Consider the following 20,928-nt stretch of genomic DNA (forward strand, 5'->3'; position numbering starts at 1 on the left):
TTTGCTTCACAGAGAAATTTCGCATCTCCTACATTTGATAATGTTGTCCCTGAGCAACAATACAGATCTGCTGATCAAATTAACGTTTCCGTTTATGGAAGTACCTATCAGTCAACTGATTTGGTATATTAAGTTTACATAAATTCATGTTCTACTCTGTCTCTGCTAAACAACTTAAGGTTTACAATTTAAATTTCAAAATATGCCTAATTATTTTCATCTTTCTCCTTTACGTGTTATCACATGTAGAATAAAAATCAAGAGTTCTACATACGAAACAATTTTGATTTTGGAGATGCCTTTCTGGTTAACAAAGACTTGCCAAATGCTGACAATGTGCAAACAGACCTTGATGAGGTATATACTTAATATATGTAGAATTATTTAGATATTGATATTTTCTGCATGATTATGTACATATTTCTCCTTCACGTGTTATCGCATGTAGAACAACAATCAGGACTACTACATCGGAAACAGTTTTAATTTTGGAGATGCCTTTCTAAACAAAGACATGCAAAATGCTGACAAGGCGCACATAAGCCTTGATGAGGTAATTATTTAGATATTGATACATTGCTGCAAATACACAGAGGACTAATTGTTTGTTGAGGAGTGTCTCAGAAATAGCTTCTCATCTTCAAATTTAACCAGAACAATATATTAAAAGACTTTTAAATTTATAGTACATTTGTTTCACAGAGAGATTTTGCATATCCTCAAATCGATTCTGTTGTCCCTGAGCAGAAAAACGAATCAACTGATGCTGAGGTAAAATTAACATAAATTTATGTTTTGCTCTTTCTCTTCTATACATCTTGTCTTAGAATTTAAAATTTCTACAAGTGTGCATGAATATCTTCATCTTTCTCTTTTACGTGTCATCGCTTGTAGAACAAAAATCAAGACTACGACGTCGGAAACAATTATGATTTTGGAGGTGCCTTTCTGGTAAACAAAGACATGCCAAATGCTGACAAGGTGCCCACAAAACTTCATGAGGAACTGACTTAATATTTGCAAAATTATTTAGATATCAATATATTTCTGCATGATTATCTTCATCTTTCTCCTTTACGTGTTATCACATGTAGAACAAATATCAAGACTACTACGTTGGAAACAATTTTGATTTTGGAGATACCTTTCTGGAAGAAAAAGATATGCCAAATGCTGAAAAGGTGAACACAGACCTTGATGAGGTATAGACTTAACATATGAAAAATTATTCACATATCAAAATATATTGATGCATGGACAAGTGGGGATATCTTGCTCAAATATTCTCAATATATATATATATATTTTGCTCAAATAAGAACTTCTTAAAATGAGAATTATGAGAACTTGTAATCTTCGTAGTTAAAGTTTGTAATTTTATAAAATTTAAAATTTTTACTTTGCACAAAATCATCAATTTCCGAATTCAAAATTTTACCTTTTTAAAAGTCAGCAATTTTAATTACGAAAATTCTTACGATTTTCAATTACTAAGTGGGGATCTCAGTCGGGATCTCGTCCCATTTTTGGGCACACCAAAGTACAATATCAATCTTTTCAATAGTTATTGAGAATATTGGGGTAGGAGGGACTCGCTTGAGTCCTCTAGTAACCAGGGATATCAGGATCTGATATCATGTTAACATCATATTTCATATCATTAAGACTCAGGAATAGCTGCATAACATAAGTCATTTCACGTGAAACAAGCAATTACTAATATTTTACAAATACATAGCATTAAACTTGATAACTCCGCTAGTATGAGATGTTGATATATGTTTCATGTTAAATGGAATTAAGAAATTACAATACCAGGTGTTAAAATTGAACATGAGTCTCTTAGCTTTTCATCTTCAATGCTAAACTAATTAATCCTGTATATGACAAATATTATAGTATCATGATAATGGATGCAACACTGGGACTCCCCATTTTGAATCGAAAGGAAATCATCAGTCTAATGATGATCAGCAGGTATTATCCTAGCTTACAGTAGTAGCTTAGCATTTCAAATTTTAAACTACAAATATCTATACAATTTTACTTTTACCTCATAATTAAATTAATAATTCCCGTGTGAAATGTTATTAGGGAATGGGCGAGGATTTTTGGGCGTGGTTGCTTTCTGAATGACAACAACAACTTTGGAGGACTTGCATCAACTATTTGGAACTATTTCCCCCTTGGTTTGATAAAAAAAAATTTATGCTCGCAACGATTGCGTAATGACAAGAAAAATCTTGTGGTTTGAATAATTGATTCGCTTAGTTTATACTCTGACGATTGGTTTTAAGACTTCAATTATGTTACTTTAATTTTTCAATTTTATTATTTATCTAGAAAATATTATGTGAAAATTAGGTTTATGAAAACATACCACCTAATATTATAGTTTCAGATATAAAATCTGTGATTAATGAGATCGAAGATTCATCTAAACTTTCATGGAATCGAGTTGTTTATGTCTTTTTCGCTCAGGTTTCTAATAGTAACAGTTTCGATTAATGAGAAGAAAGGCGAGTTTCTGTTCAATCTTTTTACCTCTATTAGAAGTTATTGTCGATAACTTGAAACAGTTTCGATTAATGAGAAGAAAGGCGAGTTTCTGTTCAATGTTTTTACCTCTATTAGAAGTTATTGTCGATAATTTGAAACAGTGTATCCACGGAAATTCTAAAAAATCTTTTAGGCTTATTTCTATTGTTTCTGAATTGCTTTTCCAAGATTGACAAATTATGAACTGTCTTTTGTTGTCGAAAGAAATTTCTTGTGATATTTACCACCATCACAATTTTGATGCAGAGTTCCAAATCTCCAAAAATACCATAAAAAACATTCCCAAGAAAACCAACACCAACACATACACTAAGAAAACCAACACGTAGTAAACTCGGGAATCGTTACGCATATACCCGTTGTTATGTTTGTGTGCGTTTAGGGATTTACGAAATGTAAAACTTGTAATTTTGAATTCCACTTGCCGTAACTGTAAAAAACTTCTTTCGTAGTTTGTAAATATATAAAGATCGTGTCAAGGTGATTTACGGTTTCGGAGAAAAGTCCGTTTTAGTGAACAATGTCGAGAAAGCCAAACTGTTACGTGGTACTGACAGGGGAATAAACATGGCCCTCAATTTTTTTAAAACTTATGAAACATGAACAGTTGATGACCTATACAGCGAGGAAGACCTCTTTAAAATTTGAACTTAAAATGTTAAATTTTAGATTTAACAAAAATATCGGAGTCAAGGTCATGCAAAGAGTAATCACCAAAAATGCTTACTGCCTAAAAACTGCCATCTCCGGTTTTTTATTGCACTTCCTAAAAATATACCCGAATGTTGTAGTGGATTCCGTGCAATTCGAGACACTCTGTAGATCGTGCACGCAAAGACGGTGTGTCAATTGAGTTAACTATTTGAGAAAAATCAATATATTTAGTAAAAGTGGTGCAAATAGTAAAACCCCATAGTTGACCAAACTTTTAATATATTTTTCATCTAATTAAATAAATGTTTTCAAATTGTAACTTTTATGAAAAATATTAAAAATACATACACAAGAAGCTCCTTGAGATGGTTTGGTACTTAAATATCAATTTTCTAATTTATTAAAGATATAAGAGTGTGAGACGCGTAATAGTAACATTGAGGAAACTGAACTCAAGAAGCCACAAGATTACAACAATAGCTAATCCAAAATATTAGAATATTTGCATGACAAAATTCAGAATTATTGTTCCAAAATTTTTAGGAAAATCATCGTATGAGTTTTAAACTATACTTCTATTGATTATTATCTTCACATCAAATATAATGACTTGCAAAATTCATGTCTTTGTATTTGTGTTTCGAATTTTAGAATACATATGCAACTATTTCTTTTTCGGTATTCCTAGAAGGTGAAATCATTGGTTACTCTACGAATATCAGGCAGTCGCAAAATCAAAAGACATTTTTAGAAAACCATGAAACATAAGTACAAAAATAAAAACCTTTAAATTAAAATGCAGTTTGGTAGAGGACATAATCCTTGAAGGGAAAAATAATCTGGAATACTAGTTGCATGAACTGTACTTCTTTTCTCTTTTTCGTGGACATTTCATGTAGTTATGAGCAGTTGCTTTGCATTGTTTACCCTTCTGAGGCTTCTTATTTGCATTATTCATTGCCTTCTCTTTTAGGCTGATATATCTCTTCAAGGCTGACCCTTATTTTTACATATGTTTGGTACTTTAACCTTGACATCTTATGTCAGCTTCTGACCAACTACATTTGCCATAAACTCTGCTTTCGACATAACACCTCCACTACCATCACCATCATCCATATCAGTACTTAATTGCTTTACTGTCCAATGAACATGATCCAGCTTATCTAAATCTGTACCAGCTTTGTTAACCACTTTACGGAATTCAAACCTGATATGACTAACTTTGACTGCAACCTTTTGTATTTTAAGATGATCTTCGGAAATAACAAAAGACACTGAAGAACTGCCACTTTCAGCAATTTTCATCCAACGATTGAAAACCATACTTTTGGGGAATTTAACTAATCCAATTTGTTTTAAACCACAGAAATACCACACATAAAAAACTTATTGCATGAACACACATCATGATCATAGCTGACACTCACCTGCAAAATTTAATCAAATGTAATAATCACCAACACAGAGTATACTATGTAATTAATGAAATATCATATAATTACCTTAAAGATTTTATCTTTCACTTTAACATCTCTGATTTCCAAACAAGTAATGCCGTCAATTTCTTCACTCATTTTCTTGATTTGCATATTCAAACAAGAAGAAATAATCTCATCTTGAAGTTTATAAAAAATAGCTCTTGTAAACAAATCAGTAGCATCATCTTCAATGAACCACTCTGAAACAGTAATTGGCAGGCTTGAATTGGACTCATGGTTTAATCTACGAGTTTCATTCCGCCGCTTATCCATAGCATTTTCAAACCGAAACCAGAATTCACATAAAGTACTCTCCCTTATCTATAAAACTGACTAAAGAAAAAATTCTCACTCTTAGACCGCGAGGTAGTTCTCATTTACCCAAACACAGGTTCACCTCAAAAATACGCAGGAATCCAAGACTTTCTAAGCGAATACATTTTTCCTAACCACTTGTTCCATTCAAGTTTAAACTCTTTCATAACTGATAACCACCCTGATTCAAACTCATCAGGCTCAATAGTTGAAGACCAGATAAATTTCTTCATCTTCTCCATAAAGTCAGTTTCCTTACACAATCGATTGCCAAGCTGACAAATAAATTACAGCAAATACAAAAATCAAACATTGAAATCACTTCAACAACTTAAAACGATAAATAAAAGAAGCCAAAAAAGCCAAACAAAGAAAATCAATATTACCAACAAATAATATTATAGAAGCGAAATCAGTGATCATTTTCAAAGAAGATGGTATTGGTTAAAAATATAATCAATCTAACAAAAACAGTAACAACCAAATGCAATAAATCACCAAAATAAAAAAATAAATTTAAAAATTATCATCTAACATACCTTAAGAGGGGATTTCTGGATTATATGCCACATGCATAAACGATGCTTAGTGGCAGGATATTCATTGGTTGCTTTAAAAACTTCAGGAACAGCAGCTTTCATTGCATGACACTAGTCAGAACCATAAGAATATGATTATGCTTTATTGCTTCAAAAATGCTGAAACGCCCATGTATAATGACTCTTATCCTTCTTAACAGAAGACATGCAGCAAATGTGACACATAGATCATGTTTATCCACACCGGTAAAAGGAGCAAAGATCATGTTATACCTGTTAAATAAACACAAAATGGTCAAAAAGAATCATACAATTTAAAAAAAAAACCTAAAATGGTAGAAAATATACCGATTTGTATTAAATGTAGCATCAAAGGATACAACATCTCCATTTAATTCATAATTTCTTCTAGCAGTAGCATCAGCCCAAAAAAGATTCGTTAAATAACCCTCACAATCAACATCATATGCATAATAAAATGATTCACATGTCTCATGTAAAACTTTAAACTTTTCCAGCAATATCTGTGCATCAGCCTCACCAACATAACACCTTAAATCTCTATTAAAATTCTGAAAATCATGTACCGAAGCACCAATATTGCCATAACCACCAACCTGTTCCTTCATCAAAGTAAAAGATTTACTAGTACCAATATTCACTTTAGTAGTATCAACAATATGTTAGCGCATACGATTAGTCATTTCTCTATTTGCTTTCAAAAATTGAAGGACCCTCTTCAGAAGCTAACGGATGATTGTGTTTTTCCTCAAACACAGCAATAACATACTGTCGGGACCAATACGTTTGAAAACACATATTGCTTTACATCCGCACCTCCCTGAAACAGTCCTCCTACGCTTAACAATTTTACTAGAACTTTCATCTAAATTTCTAGGCAGATCATTAAAACCAGCTCTCCACAAATAATATATTTTCTCAAAATTATTTCATCCCTATCATCTTTCATTTCAATATTCAACCTCACATTAAATCTAGACAACCTCCCATATTCCTTGTAAAATTCAATACCTTTTCCGAACTATCAAAACTCTGATTAACCTCTGGTTTAGAAATATCACCACTATACTTTGGAATGTAATACTTATGACCACCATGTGAAATATTAAAACGCGAAACAAAAATCTCACTTTCAGATAAACTGTTACCGCCATTAGATACATAATCACCTACTAAAAGGCTAATATGAGACGAATCACCGCAACTGGAACCTAAAAGCATATAAAAATTCAGTCATAACAAACTAAAATATATTAATATAGCATAATTAACCAACAATCACTAACAATACACTTGTTTACAATTACAAATAAAAAAAGCAACATCAATGATACAAATGTACCACATGTAAAATTAATTAATAACTACATTATCACTAATCGTAGTCAAATAATCAGTTAAGGCTTAAGACATAAGCAAATGACATTGATTCACATAAAATTATAATCACTAAAAAAATACCAATAATAACTTACAAATTCAAAATACATAAGAAATAAAACTACAACGCACTACAATCAAAGTTAGCTCACAACACATAATCACTAATAATAGTCGAATAATGAGTGAAAGTAACTATTAAATTTTACATTTAACTACTAAATCACTGAAATGGTATGAAACACATAAAAAGAGTTTAAAACGCAAGTAATTACCTTAATTCATAGAAATTTTCAACAAATCTGAAGTAATCGTGCTTTAGAATACCTACGAAATCAATCGATTACAAAAAATGAAAAGAAACAAGATATGAACTTAGTGAGCTCAGTGATAATCACGAAAAAGAAAAATTGAAGAAGATAGAGAATGTACGGGATGCGGAAAATTGATAGAGAAAACTTAGAGAGAGAAATAGTATAGAGAGAAAGAATAGAAATAAATGGTGACCTTGAAATTAATTAGACCATATAAATGTCTACAAGGTTTTGAATTAATAACAAAATAAACGGATCGGATGAATCTTTGGGAAAAAAATAAATGGTTGTGATTTCATTCTACTTATATAATAAGAATTATTTCATTTCAACAATTGCTTATATACATACATATATATATATATATATTGCCCAAATAAGAACTTAAAATGAGAATTATGAGAACTTGTAATCTTCGTAGCTAAAGTTTGTAATTTTATAGAATTTAAAATTTTTACTTTGCACAAAAATCATCAATTTTCGAATTCAAAATTTTACCTTTTTAAAAGTCAGCAATTTTAATTACGAAAATTCTTACGGTTTTCAGTTTCAGAAGTTCTCTTTAGAGCACTATCATATATATATATATATATATATATGTGAACCTCAAATAAATTGTAATCCATAAAATAATAACCTCACTAAAATACTATTTTATGGAGTCCCAACATAATCAACACAATATATTTTTACATATAATGAAGTAATACACTAGCTAAAATACACTAGCTACTTATACCTATATCAATCACTAGTTGTAATTTTTATTCGAAAATTGGTTTGTATTTGAAAATTATCGTGTATATATATATATATATATATATATATATATACTGTGGTGTGAATTTCAGTTCTCTTTTTTTATTTCCTTAATATATTTTGAAGAGATTTGAACCTGAGCAACATTTTAAACCTTTTCTTGTCAAGGAACTAGAAATGCTTATAACCTTTTTTTGCTAATTGTTTGGGACTAATTAACGTAAATCGTATTTTTTTGTGGGTCCTCGAACCAAATATTCTTTGAAATTTATAGTCAACCAAAAGCGGACAGAACTTCGATTCAGCTAATCCATACATATCACACTTATATATTCAATCTAATATTTATTTTAGTATTTTTAAGAAGATATTGTTTGAACATCTTTTTATAACTTTTTTTAATAAAAAGGTATTGTTAAAAAGGTATTGCTCATCTATTAAATGACATAATGAATTTGAGATTATTCTATAAGAAAAATGAAGGTGCTCTTGTCTTTATCTTTAACCCTCCACCTGTTTATATCGAAAACTCAACTATTGGAAATTTAGCTTTATCCAAATTTCATTTCACGAAAATCATAGGAAAAAAGAATTCATATGAAAAAAGAATTATCAATAAATATTTTCTTGATTAAAAAAATAAAATTTATTTTAAACCCCGATTTATTACACTAAACGAATTTTTTTAATCTTTCACTTTCCATTTACAATAACTACAATTGTTTGTTAAGAGTACAACCTTGAGCATACCACTGGCGTAGCTAGAAATTCGAGCCACAAGTTCAAAAATTTTGTAAAGACCAAGATGAATGTAGAAAAATAATTTAGAAATATTAACAAAATATTTATAATGAACCTATTCTACCATAATGCACAATGGTATGGGGTCAAATAACAATTTATTACTATAAATCTATATTTTCAAAGGAGTAAAGGTAAAACTTATTTATTATAACTTTTTTCCTAATTAAATTCGAACATTCAAAATTTCTGTTTTTCAAATTTCAGTGGGGTCAGTTGCCCACACAGCCAATACGCCGGAGGATAACAAGTAACAATTTTGCCCAAATTTTACCAATTAAGCCGAGCCCATACTTCACCGTTATTAGGTTGAGTATGCGAATGCTATATTTTTAGTTTAATAATTTTGTGTATATTTTGTATTTTATAGTCATGAATTTCTGTACCAGCAGAACATATGAATTTGTCTATGTTAGTCAATTTTAAAATCATAAAAACGATAAACTTTAACTTACGTAGTCGTTTTCTAAAATTCATATCCAATTTCAAATAATGATAAAATTCTAATTTTTATTATAATGCAAGTTCGAACCCAATAATATTTACTTTATCGAGAAATTATGACGTACTCCTTAACTTTTAAGGAAGATATTATATAAAAAAGTCAATTTAATTATAATTTAAACAATGCTGGTCATGTCCTAAATGCCCCTAGCTAGATCCCCTACGCTGGTATATATTTAGGCCCATTGGATAAATTACATTACATCTGTATATTAGCCTATACAGTCTCGAAATTTTGGTACCCATCGCTATGCATATACATTTCAATTCATTTCGACTGTGAGATATGGAGATTCTAAGTTAAATAATCAAACAATGGCTCTAACAATGAAGTACTAAGGAAAAATGGTGACCATTTTGGTGGTGGACGATGATAGAACTTGCTTATCTCTTATTGCTAGTTTGCTAAAGGGATGCGCCTATCGAGGTATGTATATAAACTCTATTCATTTCTTGTTTATAAATCTGCTAATAATTCATATTTTATTGTACGAGTTAAAACAAGAGGAAATTATAAAAAAATTGCCAGAAGATTTGGTTCATTTTGACTGATTTTTAAATTACCATCTCAAATCTTTTGATGTGGCATACTGATCTTTCTAGAATATAGTATCAGATGCCTTTTTCTAACATCTTTAGATTTTAAATGAGCTCCGTTACTTAACAGATGTTGCGTCTAATATTTTCTTGTTTTGTTTTGCTCATAGTATTGACTGCCAAGGATCCTCTGGATGCTTTGCGCATCCTACGGACTGGAGTCATTAAGTTTGATCTGGTGGTATCTGATGTCCACATGCCAGGCATGGATGGGTTTGAACTACAAAGATGGATTCATCAAGATTTTCAATTACCGGTTGTATGTGAGTGTCACTATAACTGAATTTAAATTTCATTAATATATAACCGCGCTTTATGAAAAATAGTTTTATCTAGTGCTATGTTAGGTATTTTTTTATTACCGCAATTTTTTTGAAGCGCATAATAAATTTTTCATGCAATAGTAAACGATATTAAGAAGGCGGTTGCTCGGTTTTTAGATCAGTTTTTCAGAGTTCCGAAAGACAAAGCTCTTCTAACAAAAAAGAACAAGCTTAATTGGACACCTTTTCTCCATGACAAGTTTGTAAGAGCTGTGCAGCATCTAGGGCCTCAAGGTAAGATGTTACATTTTAACATGTCTTTCACTACAGTTTAATGATGTCGATTATGTCTCACATACTTGAATTGTCCGCGATGAATTTTTGTTGTAGGATCTATTCCGAGGAACATTGTTACCGTAATGAATGTGCCTGGACTGAGGAGGGAACAAGTAGCCAGTCACTTGCAAGTTAGTTCCTCCCCCTCTTTTCTCCTTTTCTTCTGTGTGACGAGAATTTCTAATTTTGCTGTTCTAATGTCTTCTTTATTCATATTGGCAGAAGTACCGAATCGACCAAGAGAAACAGTCTGAAGCAGAACAAAATCCAGACTTGTTTAAAACACTCCCAAAATGGGAAAAGGTGGTCCTCATCGTTTCTCAGCCCTAAGGAACTACTAGGTTACGGACAATCTAAGCTACTAACCAGTCCAGGTAATTAAACAGTTGACACGATTCTGTCAGGCATTTGTTAACATGAATGAGCTTGGGTGAAAACTATTTGATTTGTAATGCTACAGGTTTTCCCCAAGTGGCCTAACAAAACGGTACATATCCCAGTCTGATGTACCAGCCACAAACACCCGAATTTTCTAGCAGTGACAAGATTAGAAGTGGATTTAATTTTGTCCAAACTTTGGCTCCGATTCACATGAATCAGAATGGCTTTTCTAAACAAACACAGCCACAAAACTTCTATACTGGCGGTGCACTTGAAGTTTACAATACATTTGCTTCATAGAGAAATTTCGCATCTCCTACATTTGATAATATTATCCCTGAGCAACAATACAGATCTGCTGATCAAATTAACATTTCCGTTTATGGAAGTACCTATCAGTCAACTGATTTGGTATATTAAGTTTACATAAATTCATGTTCTACTCTGTCTCTACTAAACAACTTAAGGTCTACAATTTAAATTTCAAAATATGCCTAATTATTTTCATCTTTCTCCTTTACGTGTTATCACATGTAGAATAAAAATCAAGAGTACTACATACGAAACAATTTAGATTTTGGAGATGTCTTTCTGGTTAATAAAGACTTGCCAAATACTGACAATGTGCAAACAGACCTTGATGAGGTATATACTTAATATATGTAGAATTATTTAGATATTGATATATTCTGCATGATTATGTACATATTTCTCCTCCACGTGTTATCGCATGTAGAACAACAATCAAGGACTATTACATCGGAAACAGTTTTAATTTTGGAGATGCCTTTCTAAACAAAGACATGCAAAATGCTGACAAGGCGCACATAAGCCTTGATGAGGTAATTATTTAGATATTGATACATTGCTGCAAATACACAGAGGACTAATTGTTTGTTTGAGGAGTGTCTCAAAAATAGCTTCTCATCTTCAAATTTAACCAGAACAATATATTAAAAGACTTTTAAATTTATAGTACATTTGTTTCACAGAGAGATTTTGCATATCCTCAAATCGATTATGTTGTCCCTGAGCAGAAAAACAAATCAACTGATGATGAGGTAAAATTAACATAAATTTATGTTCTGCTCTTTCTCTTCTATACATCTTGTCTTAGAATTTAAAATTTCTACAAGTGTGCATGAATATCTTCATCTTTCTCTTTTACGTGTTATCGCTTGTAGAACAAAAATCAAGACTACGACATCGGAAACAATTATGATTTTGGAGGTGCCTTTCTGGTAAACAAAGACATGCCAAATGCTGACAAGGTGCCCACAAACCTTGATGTGGTACTGACTTAATATTTGCAAAATTATTTAGATATCAATATATTTCTGCATAATTATCTTCATCTTTCTCCTTTACGTGTTATCACATGTAGAACAAATATCAAGACTACTACGTTGGAAACAATTTTGATTTTGGAGATACCTTTCTGGAAGACAAAGATATGCCAAATGCTGACAAGGTGAACACAGACCTTGACGAGGTATAGACTTAGCATATGAAAGATTATTCAGATATCAAAATATATTGATGCATAGAGAAGTGGGGATATCTTGCTCAAATATTCTCAATATATATATTTTGCTCAAATAAGAACTTATTAAAATGAGAATTATGAGAACTTGTAATCTTCGTAGTTAAAGTTTGTAATTTTATAAAATTTAAAATTTTTACTTTGCACAAAATCATCAATTTTCGAATTCAAAATTTTACCTTTTTAAAAGTCAGCAATTTTAATTACAAAAATTCTTACGATTTTCAATTATTAAATGGGGATCCCAATGGGGATCTCGTCCCTTTTTGGGCACACTTAAGTACAATATCAATCTTTTCAATAGTTATTGAGAATATTGGGGTAGGAGGGACTCGCTTGAGTCCTCCAGTATCCAACCAGGGATATCAGGATCTGATATCATGTTAAGATCATATTTCATATCATTAAGACTCAGGAATAGCTGCATAACATAAGTCATTTCACGTGAAACAAGCAATTACTAATATTTTACATATACATAGCATTAAACTTGATAACTTCGCTAGTATGAGATGTTGATACATGTTTCATGTTAAATGGAATTAAGAAATTACAATACCAGGTCTTAAAATTGAACATGAGTCTTTTAGCTTTTCATCTTCAATGCTAAACTAATTAATCCTGTATATGACAAATATTATAGTATCATGATAATGGATGTAACAACACTGGGACTCCCCATTTTGAATCGAAAGGAAATCATCAGTCTAATGATGATCAGTAGGTATTATCCTAGCTTACAATAGTAGCTTAGCATTTCAAATTTTAAACTACAAATATCTATATAATTTTATTTTTACCTCATAATTAAATTAATAATTCCCATGTGAAATGTTATTAGGAATGGGCGAGGATTTTTGGGCGAGGTTGCTTTCTGAATGACAACAACAAATTTTGAGGACTTGCATCAACTATTTGGAACTATTTCCCCTTTGGTTTGATAAAAAAAAATTTGTGCTCGCAGCGATTGCGTAATGACATGAAAAATCTCATGGTTTGAATAATTGTTTCGCTTAGTTCATACTCTGACGATTGGTTTTAAGATTTCAATTATGTTACTTTAATTTTTCAATTTTATTATTTATCTAGAAAATGTTATATGAAAATTAGGTTTATGAAAACATACCACCTAATATTGTAGTTTCGCATATAAAATCTGTGATTAATGAGAACGAAGATTCATCTAAACTTTCATGGAATCGAGTTGTTTATGTCTTTTTCGCTCACGTATCTAATAGTAACAGTTTCGATTAATGAGAAGAAAGGCGAGTTTCTGTTCAATCTTTTTACCTCTATTAGAAGTTATTGTCGATAATTTGAAACACTGTATCCACGGAAATTCTAAAAAATCTTTTAGGCTTATTTCTATTGTTTCTGAATTACTTTTCCAAGATTGACAAATTATGAACTGTCTTTTGTTGTCGAAAGAAATTTCTTGTGATATTTACCACCATCACAATTTTGATGCAAGAGTTCCAAATCTCCAAAAATACCATAAAAAACATTCCCAAAAAACCAACACCAACACATACACTAAGAAAACCAACACGTAGTAAACTCGAGAATCGTTACGCATATACCCGTTGTTATGTTTGTGTGCGTTTAGGGCTTTACGAAATGTAAAACTTGTAATTTTGAATTCCACTTGCCGTAACTGTAAAAAACTTCTTTCGTAGTTTGTAAATATATAAAGATCGTGTCAAGGTGATTTACGGTTTCGGAGAAAAGTCCGTTTTAGTGAACAATGTCGAGAAAGCCAAACTGTTACGTGGTACTGACAGGGGAATAAACATGGCCCTCAATTTTTTTTAAAACTTATGAAACATGAACAGTTGATGACCTATACAGCGAGGAAGACCTCTTTAAAATTTGAACTTAAAATGTTAAATTTTAGATTTAACAAAAATATCGGAGTCAAGGTCATGCAAAGAGTAGTCACCAAAAATGCTTACTGCCTAAAAACTGCTATCTCCGGTTTTTTATTGCACTTCCTAAAAATATATTTTTGAGTAATTTTATTCTAGACACTCTGTAGATCGTGCACGCAAAGACGGTGTGTCAATTGAGTTAACTATTTGAGAAATATCAATATATTTAGTAAAAGTGGTGCAAATAGTAAAACCCCATAGTTGACCAAACTTTTAATATATTTTTCATCTAATTAAATAAATGTTTTCAAATTGTAACTTTTATGAAAAATATTAAAAATACATACACAAGAAGCTCCTTGAGATGGTTTGGTACTTAAATATCAATTTTCTAATTTATTAAAGATATAAGAGTGTGAGATGCGTAATAGTAACATTGAGGAAACTGAACTCAAGAAGCCACAAGATTACAACAATAGCTAATCCAAAATATTAGAATATTTGCATGACAAAATTCAGAATTATTGTTCCAAAATTTTTAGGAAAATCATCGTATGAGTTTTAAACTATACTTCTATTGATTATTATCTTCACATCAAATATAATGACTTGCAAAATTCATGTCTTTGTATTTGTGTTTTGAATTTTAGAATACATATGCAACTATTTCTTTTTCGGTATTCCTAGAAGGTGAAATCATTGGTTACTCTACGAATATCAGGCAGTCGCAAAATCAAAAGACATTTTTAGAAAACCATGAAAACATAAGTACAAAAATAAAAACCTTTAACTTAAAATGCAGTTTGGTAGAGGACATAATCCTTGAAGGGAAAAATAATCTGGAATACTAGTTGCATGAACTGTACTTCTTTTCTCTTTTTCGTGGACATTTCATGTAGTCATGAGCAGTTGCTTTGCATTGTTTACCCTTCCGAGGCTTCTAATTTGCATTATTCATTGCCTTCTCTTTTAGACTGATATATCTCTTCAAGGCTGACCCTTTATTTTTACATATGTTTTGTACTTTAACTTTGACATCTTGTGTCAGCTTCTGACCAACTACATTTGCCATAAACTCTGCTTTCGACATAACACCTACACTACCATCACCATCATCCATATCAGTACTTAATTGCTTTACTGTCCAATAAACATGATCCAACTTATCTAAATCTGTACCAGCTTTGTTAACCACTTTACGGAATTCAAACCTGATATGACTAACTTTGACTGCAACCTTTTGCATTTTAAGATGATCTTCGGAAATAACAAAAGACACTGAAGAACTGCCACTTTCAGCAATTTTCATCCAACGATTGAAAACCATACTTTTGGGGAATTTAACTAATCCAATTTGTTTTAAACCACAGAAATACCACACATAAAAAACTTATTGCATGAACACACATCATGATCATAGCTGACACTCACCTGCAAAATTTAATCAAATGTAATAATCACCAACACAGAGTATACTATGTAATTAATGAAATATCATACAATTACCTTAAAGATTTTATCTTTCACTTTAACATCTCTGATTTCCAAACAAGTAATGCCGTCAATTTCTTCACTCATTTTCTTGATTTGCATATTCAAACAAGAAGAAATAATCTCATCTTGAAGTTTATAAAAAATAGCTCTTGTAAACAAATCAGTAGCATCATCTTCAATGAACCACTTTGAAACAGTAATTGGCAGGCTTGAATTGGACTCATGGTTTAATCTACGAGTTTCATTCCGCCGCTTATCCATAGCATTTTCAAACCGAAACCAGAATTCACATAAAGTACTCCCTTATCTATAAAACTGACTAAAGAAAAAATTATCACTCTTAGACCGCGAGGTAGTTCTCATTTACCCAAACACAGGTTCACCTCAAAAATACGCAGGAATCCAAGACTTTCTAAGCGAATACATTTTTCCTAACCACTTGTTCCATTCAAGTTTAAACTCTTTCATAACTGATAACCACCCTGATTCAAACTCATCAGGCTAAATAGTTGAAGACCAGATAAATTTCTTCATCTTCTCCATAAAGTCAGTTTCCTTACACAATCGATTGCCAAGCTGACAAATAAATTACAGCAAATACAAAAATCAAACATTGAAATCACTTCAACAACTTAAAAACGATAAATAAAAGAAGCCAAAAAAGCCAAACAAAGAAAATCAATATTACCAACAAATAATATTATAGAAGCGAAATCAGTGATCATTTTCAAAGAAGATGGTATTGGTTAAAAAATATAAATCAATCTTACAAAAACAGTAACAACCAAATGCAATAAATCACCAAAATAAAAAAATAAATTTAAAAATTATCATCTAACATACCTTAAGAGGGGATTTCTGGATTATATGCCACATGCATAAACGATGCTTAGTGGCAGGATATTCATTGGTTGCTTTAAAAACTTCAGGAACAACAGCTTTCATTGCATGACACTGGTCAGAACGATAAGAATATGATTATGCTTTATTGCTTCAAAAAATGCTGAAACGCCCATTTATAATGACTGTTATCCTTCTTAACAAGAAGACATGCAGCAAATGTGACACATAGATCATGTTTATCCACACCGGTAAAAGGAGCAAAGATCATGTTATACCTGTTAAAATAAACACAAAATGGTCAAAAAGAATCATACAATTTAAAAAAAAACCTAAAATGGTAGAAAATATACCGATTTGTATTAAATGTAGCATCAAAGGATACAACATATCCATTTAATTCATAATTTCTTCTAGCAGTAGTATCAGCCCAAAAAAGATTCGTTAAATGACCCTCACAATCAACATCATATGCATAATAAAATGATTCACATGTCTCATGTAAAACTTTAAACTTTTCCAGCAATATCTGTGCATCAGCCTAACCAACATAACACCTTAAATCTCTATTAAAATTCTGAAAATCATGTACCAAAGCACCAATATTGCCATAACCACCAACCTGTTCCTTCATCAAAGTAAGAGATTTACTAGTACCAATATTCACTTTAGCAGTATCAACAACATGTTAGCGCATACGATTAGTCATTTCTCTATTTGCTTTCAAAAATTGAAGACCCTCTTCAGAAGCTAACGGATGATTGTGTTTTTCCTCAAACACAGCAATAACATACTTGTCGGACCAATACGACCTCCCTGAAACAGTCCTCCTACGCTTAACAATTTTACTAGAACTTTCATCTAAATTTCTAGGCAGATCATTAAAACCAGCTCTCCCACAAATAATATATTTTCTCAAAATTATTTCATCCCTATCATCTTTCATTTCAATATTCAACCTCACATTAAATCTAGATAACCTCCCATATTCCTTGTAAAATTCAATACCTTTTTCCAAACTATCAAAACTCTGATTAACCTCTGGTTTAGAAATATCACCACTATACTTTGGAATGTAATACTTATGACCACCATGTGTAATATTAAAACGCGAAACAGAAATCTCACTTTCAGATAAACTGTTACCGCCATTAGATACATAATCACCTACTAAACGGCTAATATGACACGAATCACCGCAACTGGAACCTAAAAACATATAAAAAATTCAGTCATAACAAACTAAAATATATTAATATAGCATAATTAACCAACAATCACTAACAATACACTTGTTTACAATTACAAATAAAAAAGCAATATCAATGATAACAAATGTACCACATGTAAAATTAATTAATAACTACATTATCACTAATCGTAGTCAAATAATCAGTTAAGGCTTAAGACATAAGCAAATGACATTGATTCACAGAAAATTATAATCACTAAAAAAATACCAATAATAACTTACAAATTCAAAATACATAAGAAACAAAACTACAAACGCACTACAATCAAAGTTAGCTCACAACATATAATCACTAATAATAGTCGAATAATCAGTGAAAGTAACTATTAAATTTTACATTTAAACTACTAAATCAACTGAAAGGTATGAAACACATAAAAAGAGTTTAAGACGCAAGTAATTACCTTAATTCATAGAAATTTTCAACAAATCTGAAGTAATCGTGCTTTAGAATACCTATGAAATCAATCGATTAAAAAAATGAAAAGAAACAAGATATGAACTTAGTGAGCTCAGTGATAATCACGAAAAAGAAAAATTGAAGAAAGATAGAGAATGTACGGGATGCGGAAATTGATAGAGAAAACTTAGAGAGAGAAATAGTAGAGAGAGAAAGAATAGAAATAAATGGTGACCTTGAAATTAATTAGACCATATAAATGTCTTCAAGGTTTTGAATTAATAACAAAATAAACCGATCGGATGAATCTTTGGGAAAAAAATAAATGGCTGTGATTTCATTCTACTTATATAATAAGAATTATTTTCATTTCAACAATTGCTTATATACATACATATATATATATATTGCTCAAATAAGAACTTCTTAAAATGAGAATTATGAGAACTTGTAATCTTCATAGCTAAAGTTTGTAATTTTATAAAATTTAAAATTTTTACTTTGCACAAAATCATCAATTTTCGAATTCAAAATTTTACCTTTTTAAAAGTCAGCAATTTTAATTACGAAAATTCTTACGGTTTTCAGTTTCAGAAGTTCTCTTTAGAGCACTATCATATATATATATATATATATATATATATATATATATGTGTGTGTGAACCTCAAATAAATTGTAATCCATAAAATAATAACCTCACTAAAATACTATTTTATGGAGTCCCAACATAATCAACACAATATATTTTTACATCTAATGAAGTAATACACTAGCTAAAATATTATATTTTCTCTAGTTTATAATCACTACTTATACCTATATCAATCACTAGTTTATAATTTTTATTCTAAAATTGGTTTGTATTTGAAAATTGTCGTGTATATATATATATATATATATTTATATATACTGTGGTGTGAATTTTAGTTCTCTTTTTTTTATTTCCTTTAATATATTTTGAAGAGATTTTAACCTGAGCAACATTTTAAACCTTTTCTTGTCAAGGAACTAGAAATGCTTATAACCTTTTTTTGCTAATTGTTTTGGACTAATTAACGTAAATCGTATTTTTTTGTGGGTCCTCGAACCAAATATTCTTTGAAATTTATAGTCAACCAAAAGCGGACAGAACTTCGATTCAGCTAATCCATACATATCATACTTATATATTCAATCTAATATTTATTTTAGTATTTTTAAGAAGATATTGTTTGAACATCTTTTTATAATTTTTTTTAATAAAAAGGTATTGTTAAAAAGGTATTGCTCATCTATTAAATGAAATAATGAATTTGAGATTATTCTATAAGAAAAATGAAGGTGCTCTTGTCTTTATCTTTAACCCTCCACCTGTTTATATCGAAAACTCAACTATTGGAAATTTAGCTTTATCCAAATTTCATTTCACGAAATCAATAGGAAAAAAGAATTCATATGAAAAAAGAATTATCAATAAATATTTTCTTGATTAAAAAAATTAAAATTTATTTTAAACCCAGATTTATTACACTAATAAAAAATTTTTAATCTTTCACTTTCCATTTACAATAACTACAATTGTTTGTTAAGAGTACAACCTTCAGCATAACCACTGGCGTAGCTAGAAATTCGAGCCACAAGTTCAAAAAATTTTTAAAGACCAAGATGAATGTAGAAAATAATTTAGAAATATTAACAAAATATTTATAATGAACCTATTCTACCATAATGCACAATGGTATGGGGTCAAATCACAATTTATTACTATAAATCTATATTTTCAAAGGAGTAAAGGTAAAACTTATTTATTATAACTTTTTTCATAATTAAATTCGAACATTCAAAATTTCTGTTTTTCAAATTTCAGTGGGGTCAGTTGCCCACACAGCCAATACGCCGGAGGATAACAAGTAACAATTTTGCCCAAATTTTACCAATTAAGCCGAGCCCATACTTCACCGTGATTAGGTTGAGTATGCGAATGCTATGTTTTTAGTTTAATAATTTTGTGTATATTTTGTACTTTTATAGTCATGAATTTCTGTACCAGCAGAACATATGATTTTTGTCTATGTTAGTCAATTTTAAAATCATAAAAACGATAAACTTTAACTTAAGTATCATTTTCTAAAATTCATATCCAATTTCAAATAATGATAAAATTCTATTTTTATTATAATGCAAGTTCGAACCCAATAATATTTTACTTTATCAAGAAATTATGACGTACTCCTTAACTTTTATGGAAGATATTATATAAAAAAAGTCAATTTAATTATAATTTATCACAATGCTGGTCATGTCCTAAATGCCCCTAGCTAGATCCCCTACGCGGTATATATTTAGGCATATTGGATAAATTATACCTACATCTGTATATTAGCCTATACAGTCTCGAAATTTTGGTCCCATCACTATTGCATATACATTTCAATTCATTTCGACTGTGAGATATGGAGATTTCTAAGTTAAATAATCAAAATAATGGCTCTAACAATGGAAGTACTAAGGAAAAAATGGTGACCATTTTGGTGGTGGACGATGATAGAACCTGCTTATCTCTTATTGCTAGTTTGCTAAAGGGATGCGCCTATCGAGGTATGTATATAAACTCTATTCATTTCTTGTTTATAAAATCTGCTAATAA

At 30.5% G+C, this 20,928-nt stretch overlaps 2 protein-coding genes and 1 long non-coding RNA gene across 3 annotated transcripts; 1 reads left to right on the plus strand and 2 right to left on the minus strand.

The window, feature by feature from the left end:
* Positions 1–419: 419 nt before the first annotated feature.
* Positions 420–771, plus strand: LOC141702582 (uncharacterized). The gene is made up of 2 exons (XR_012567188.1): positions 420–553; positions 703–771. It is a non-coding gene; the product is annotated as an uncharacterized LOC141702582 (long non-coding RNA).
* A 4,321-nt stretch (positions 772–5,092) lies between these two features.
* LOC141702573 (protein FAR1-RELATED SEQUENCE 5-like) lies at positions 5,093–9,573 on the minus strand. The gene is made up of 6 exons (XM_074506235.1): positions 9,570–9,573; positions 6,581–6,780; positions 5,897–6,171; positions 5,770–5,821; positions 5,549–5,659; positions 5,093–5,284 (listed from the first exon to the last, which is right to left on the minus strand). Exons 1-6 carry the CDS (start codon positions 9,571–9,573, stop codon positions 5,093–5,095), a joined length of 834 nt encoding a protein of 277 aa, XP_074362336.1.
* A 7,764-nt stretch (positions 9,574–17,337) lies between these two features.
* On the minus strand, positions 17,338–20,693 carry LOC141702574 (protein FAR1-RELATED SEQUENCE 5-like). Its single transcript, XM_074506236.1, has 2 exons — positions 20,672–20,693; positions 17,338–17,858 (listed from the first exon to the last, which is right to left on the minus strand). The coding sequence occupies exons 1-2, from the start codon at positions 20,691–20,693 to the stop codon at positions 17,338–17,340; spliced, it is 543 nt and encodes a 180-aa protein (XP_074362337.1).
* Positions 20,694–20,928: the final 235 nt, after the last annotated feature.

Source organism: Apium graveolens, unplaced genomic scaffold, assembly GCF_009905375.1.
Source record: "Apium graveolens cultivar Ventura unplaced genomic scaffold, ASM990537v1 ctg5284, whole genome shotgun sequence".
NCBI lineage: Eukaryota > Viridiplantae > Streptophyta > Magnoliopsida > Apiales > Apiaceae > Apium > Apium graveolens.

Coding starts and splice junctions, on each gene's coding strand:
- LOC141702573 (XM_074506235.1), bottom strand. Junction 6,172..6,580: donor GTTTTGATAGTTCGGAAAAG/GTATTGAATTTT, acceptor ACTTTGATGAAG/GAACAGGTTGGTGGTTATGG. Junction 5,660..5,769: donor TGGATAAACATGATCTATGT/GTCACATTTGCT, acceptor GGTTCTGACTAG/TGTCATGCAATGAAAGCTGC.
- LOC141702574 (XM_074506236.1), bottom strand. CDS start 20,693: ATGGGACCAAAATTTCGAGACT. Junction 17,859..20,671: donor GGGACCAAAATTTCGAGACT/GTATAGGCTAAT, acceptor ATATGTTTTTAG/GTTCCAGTTGCGGTGATTCG.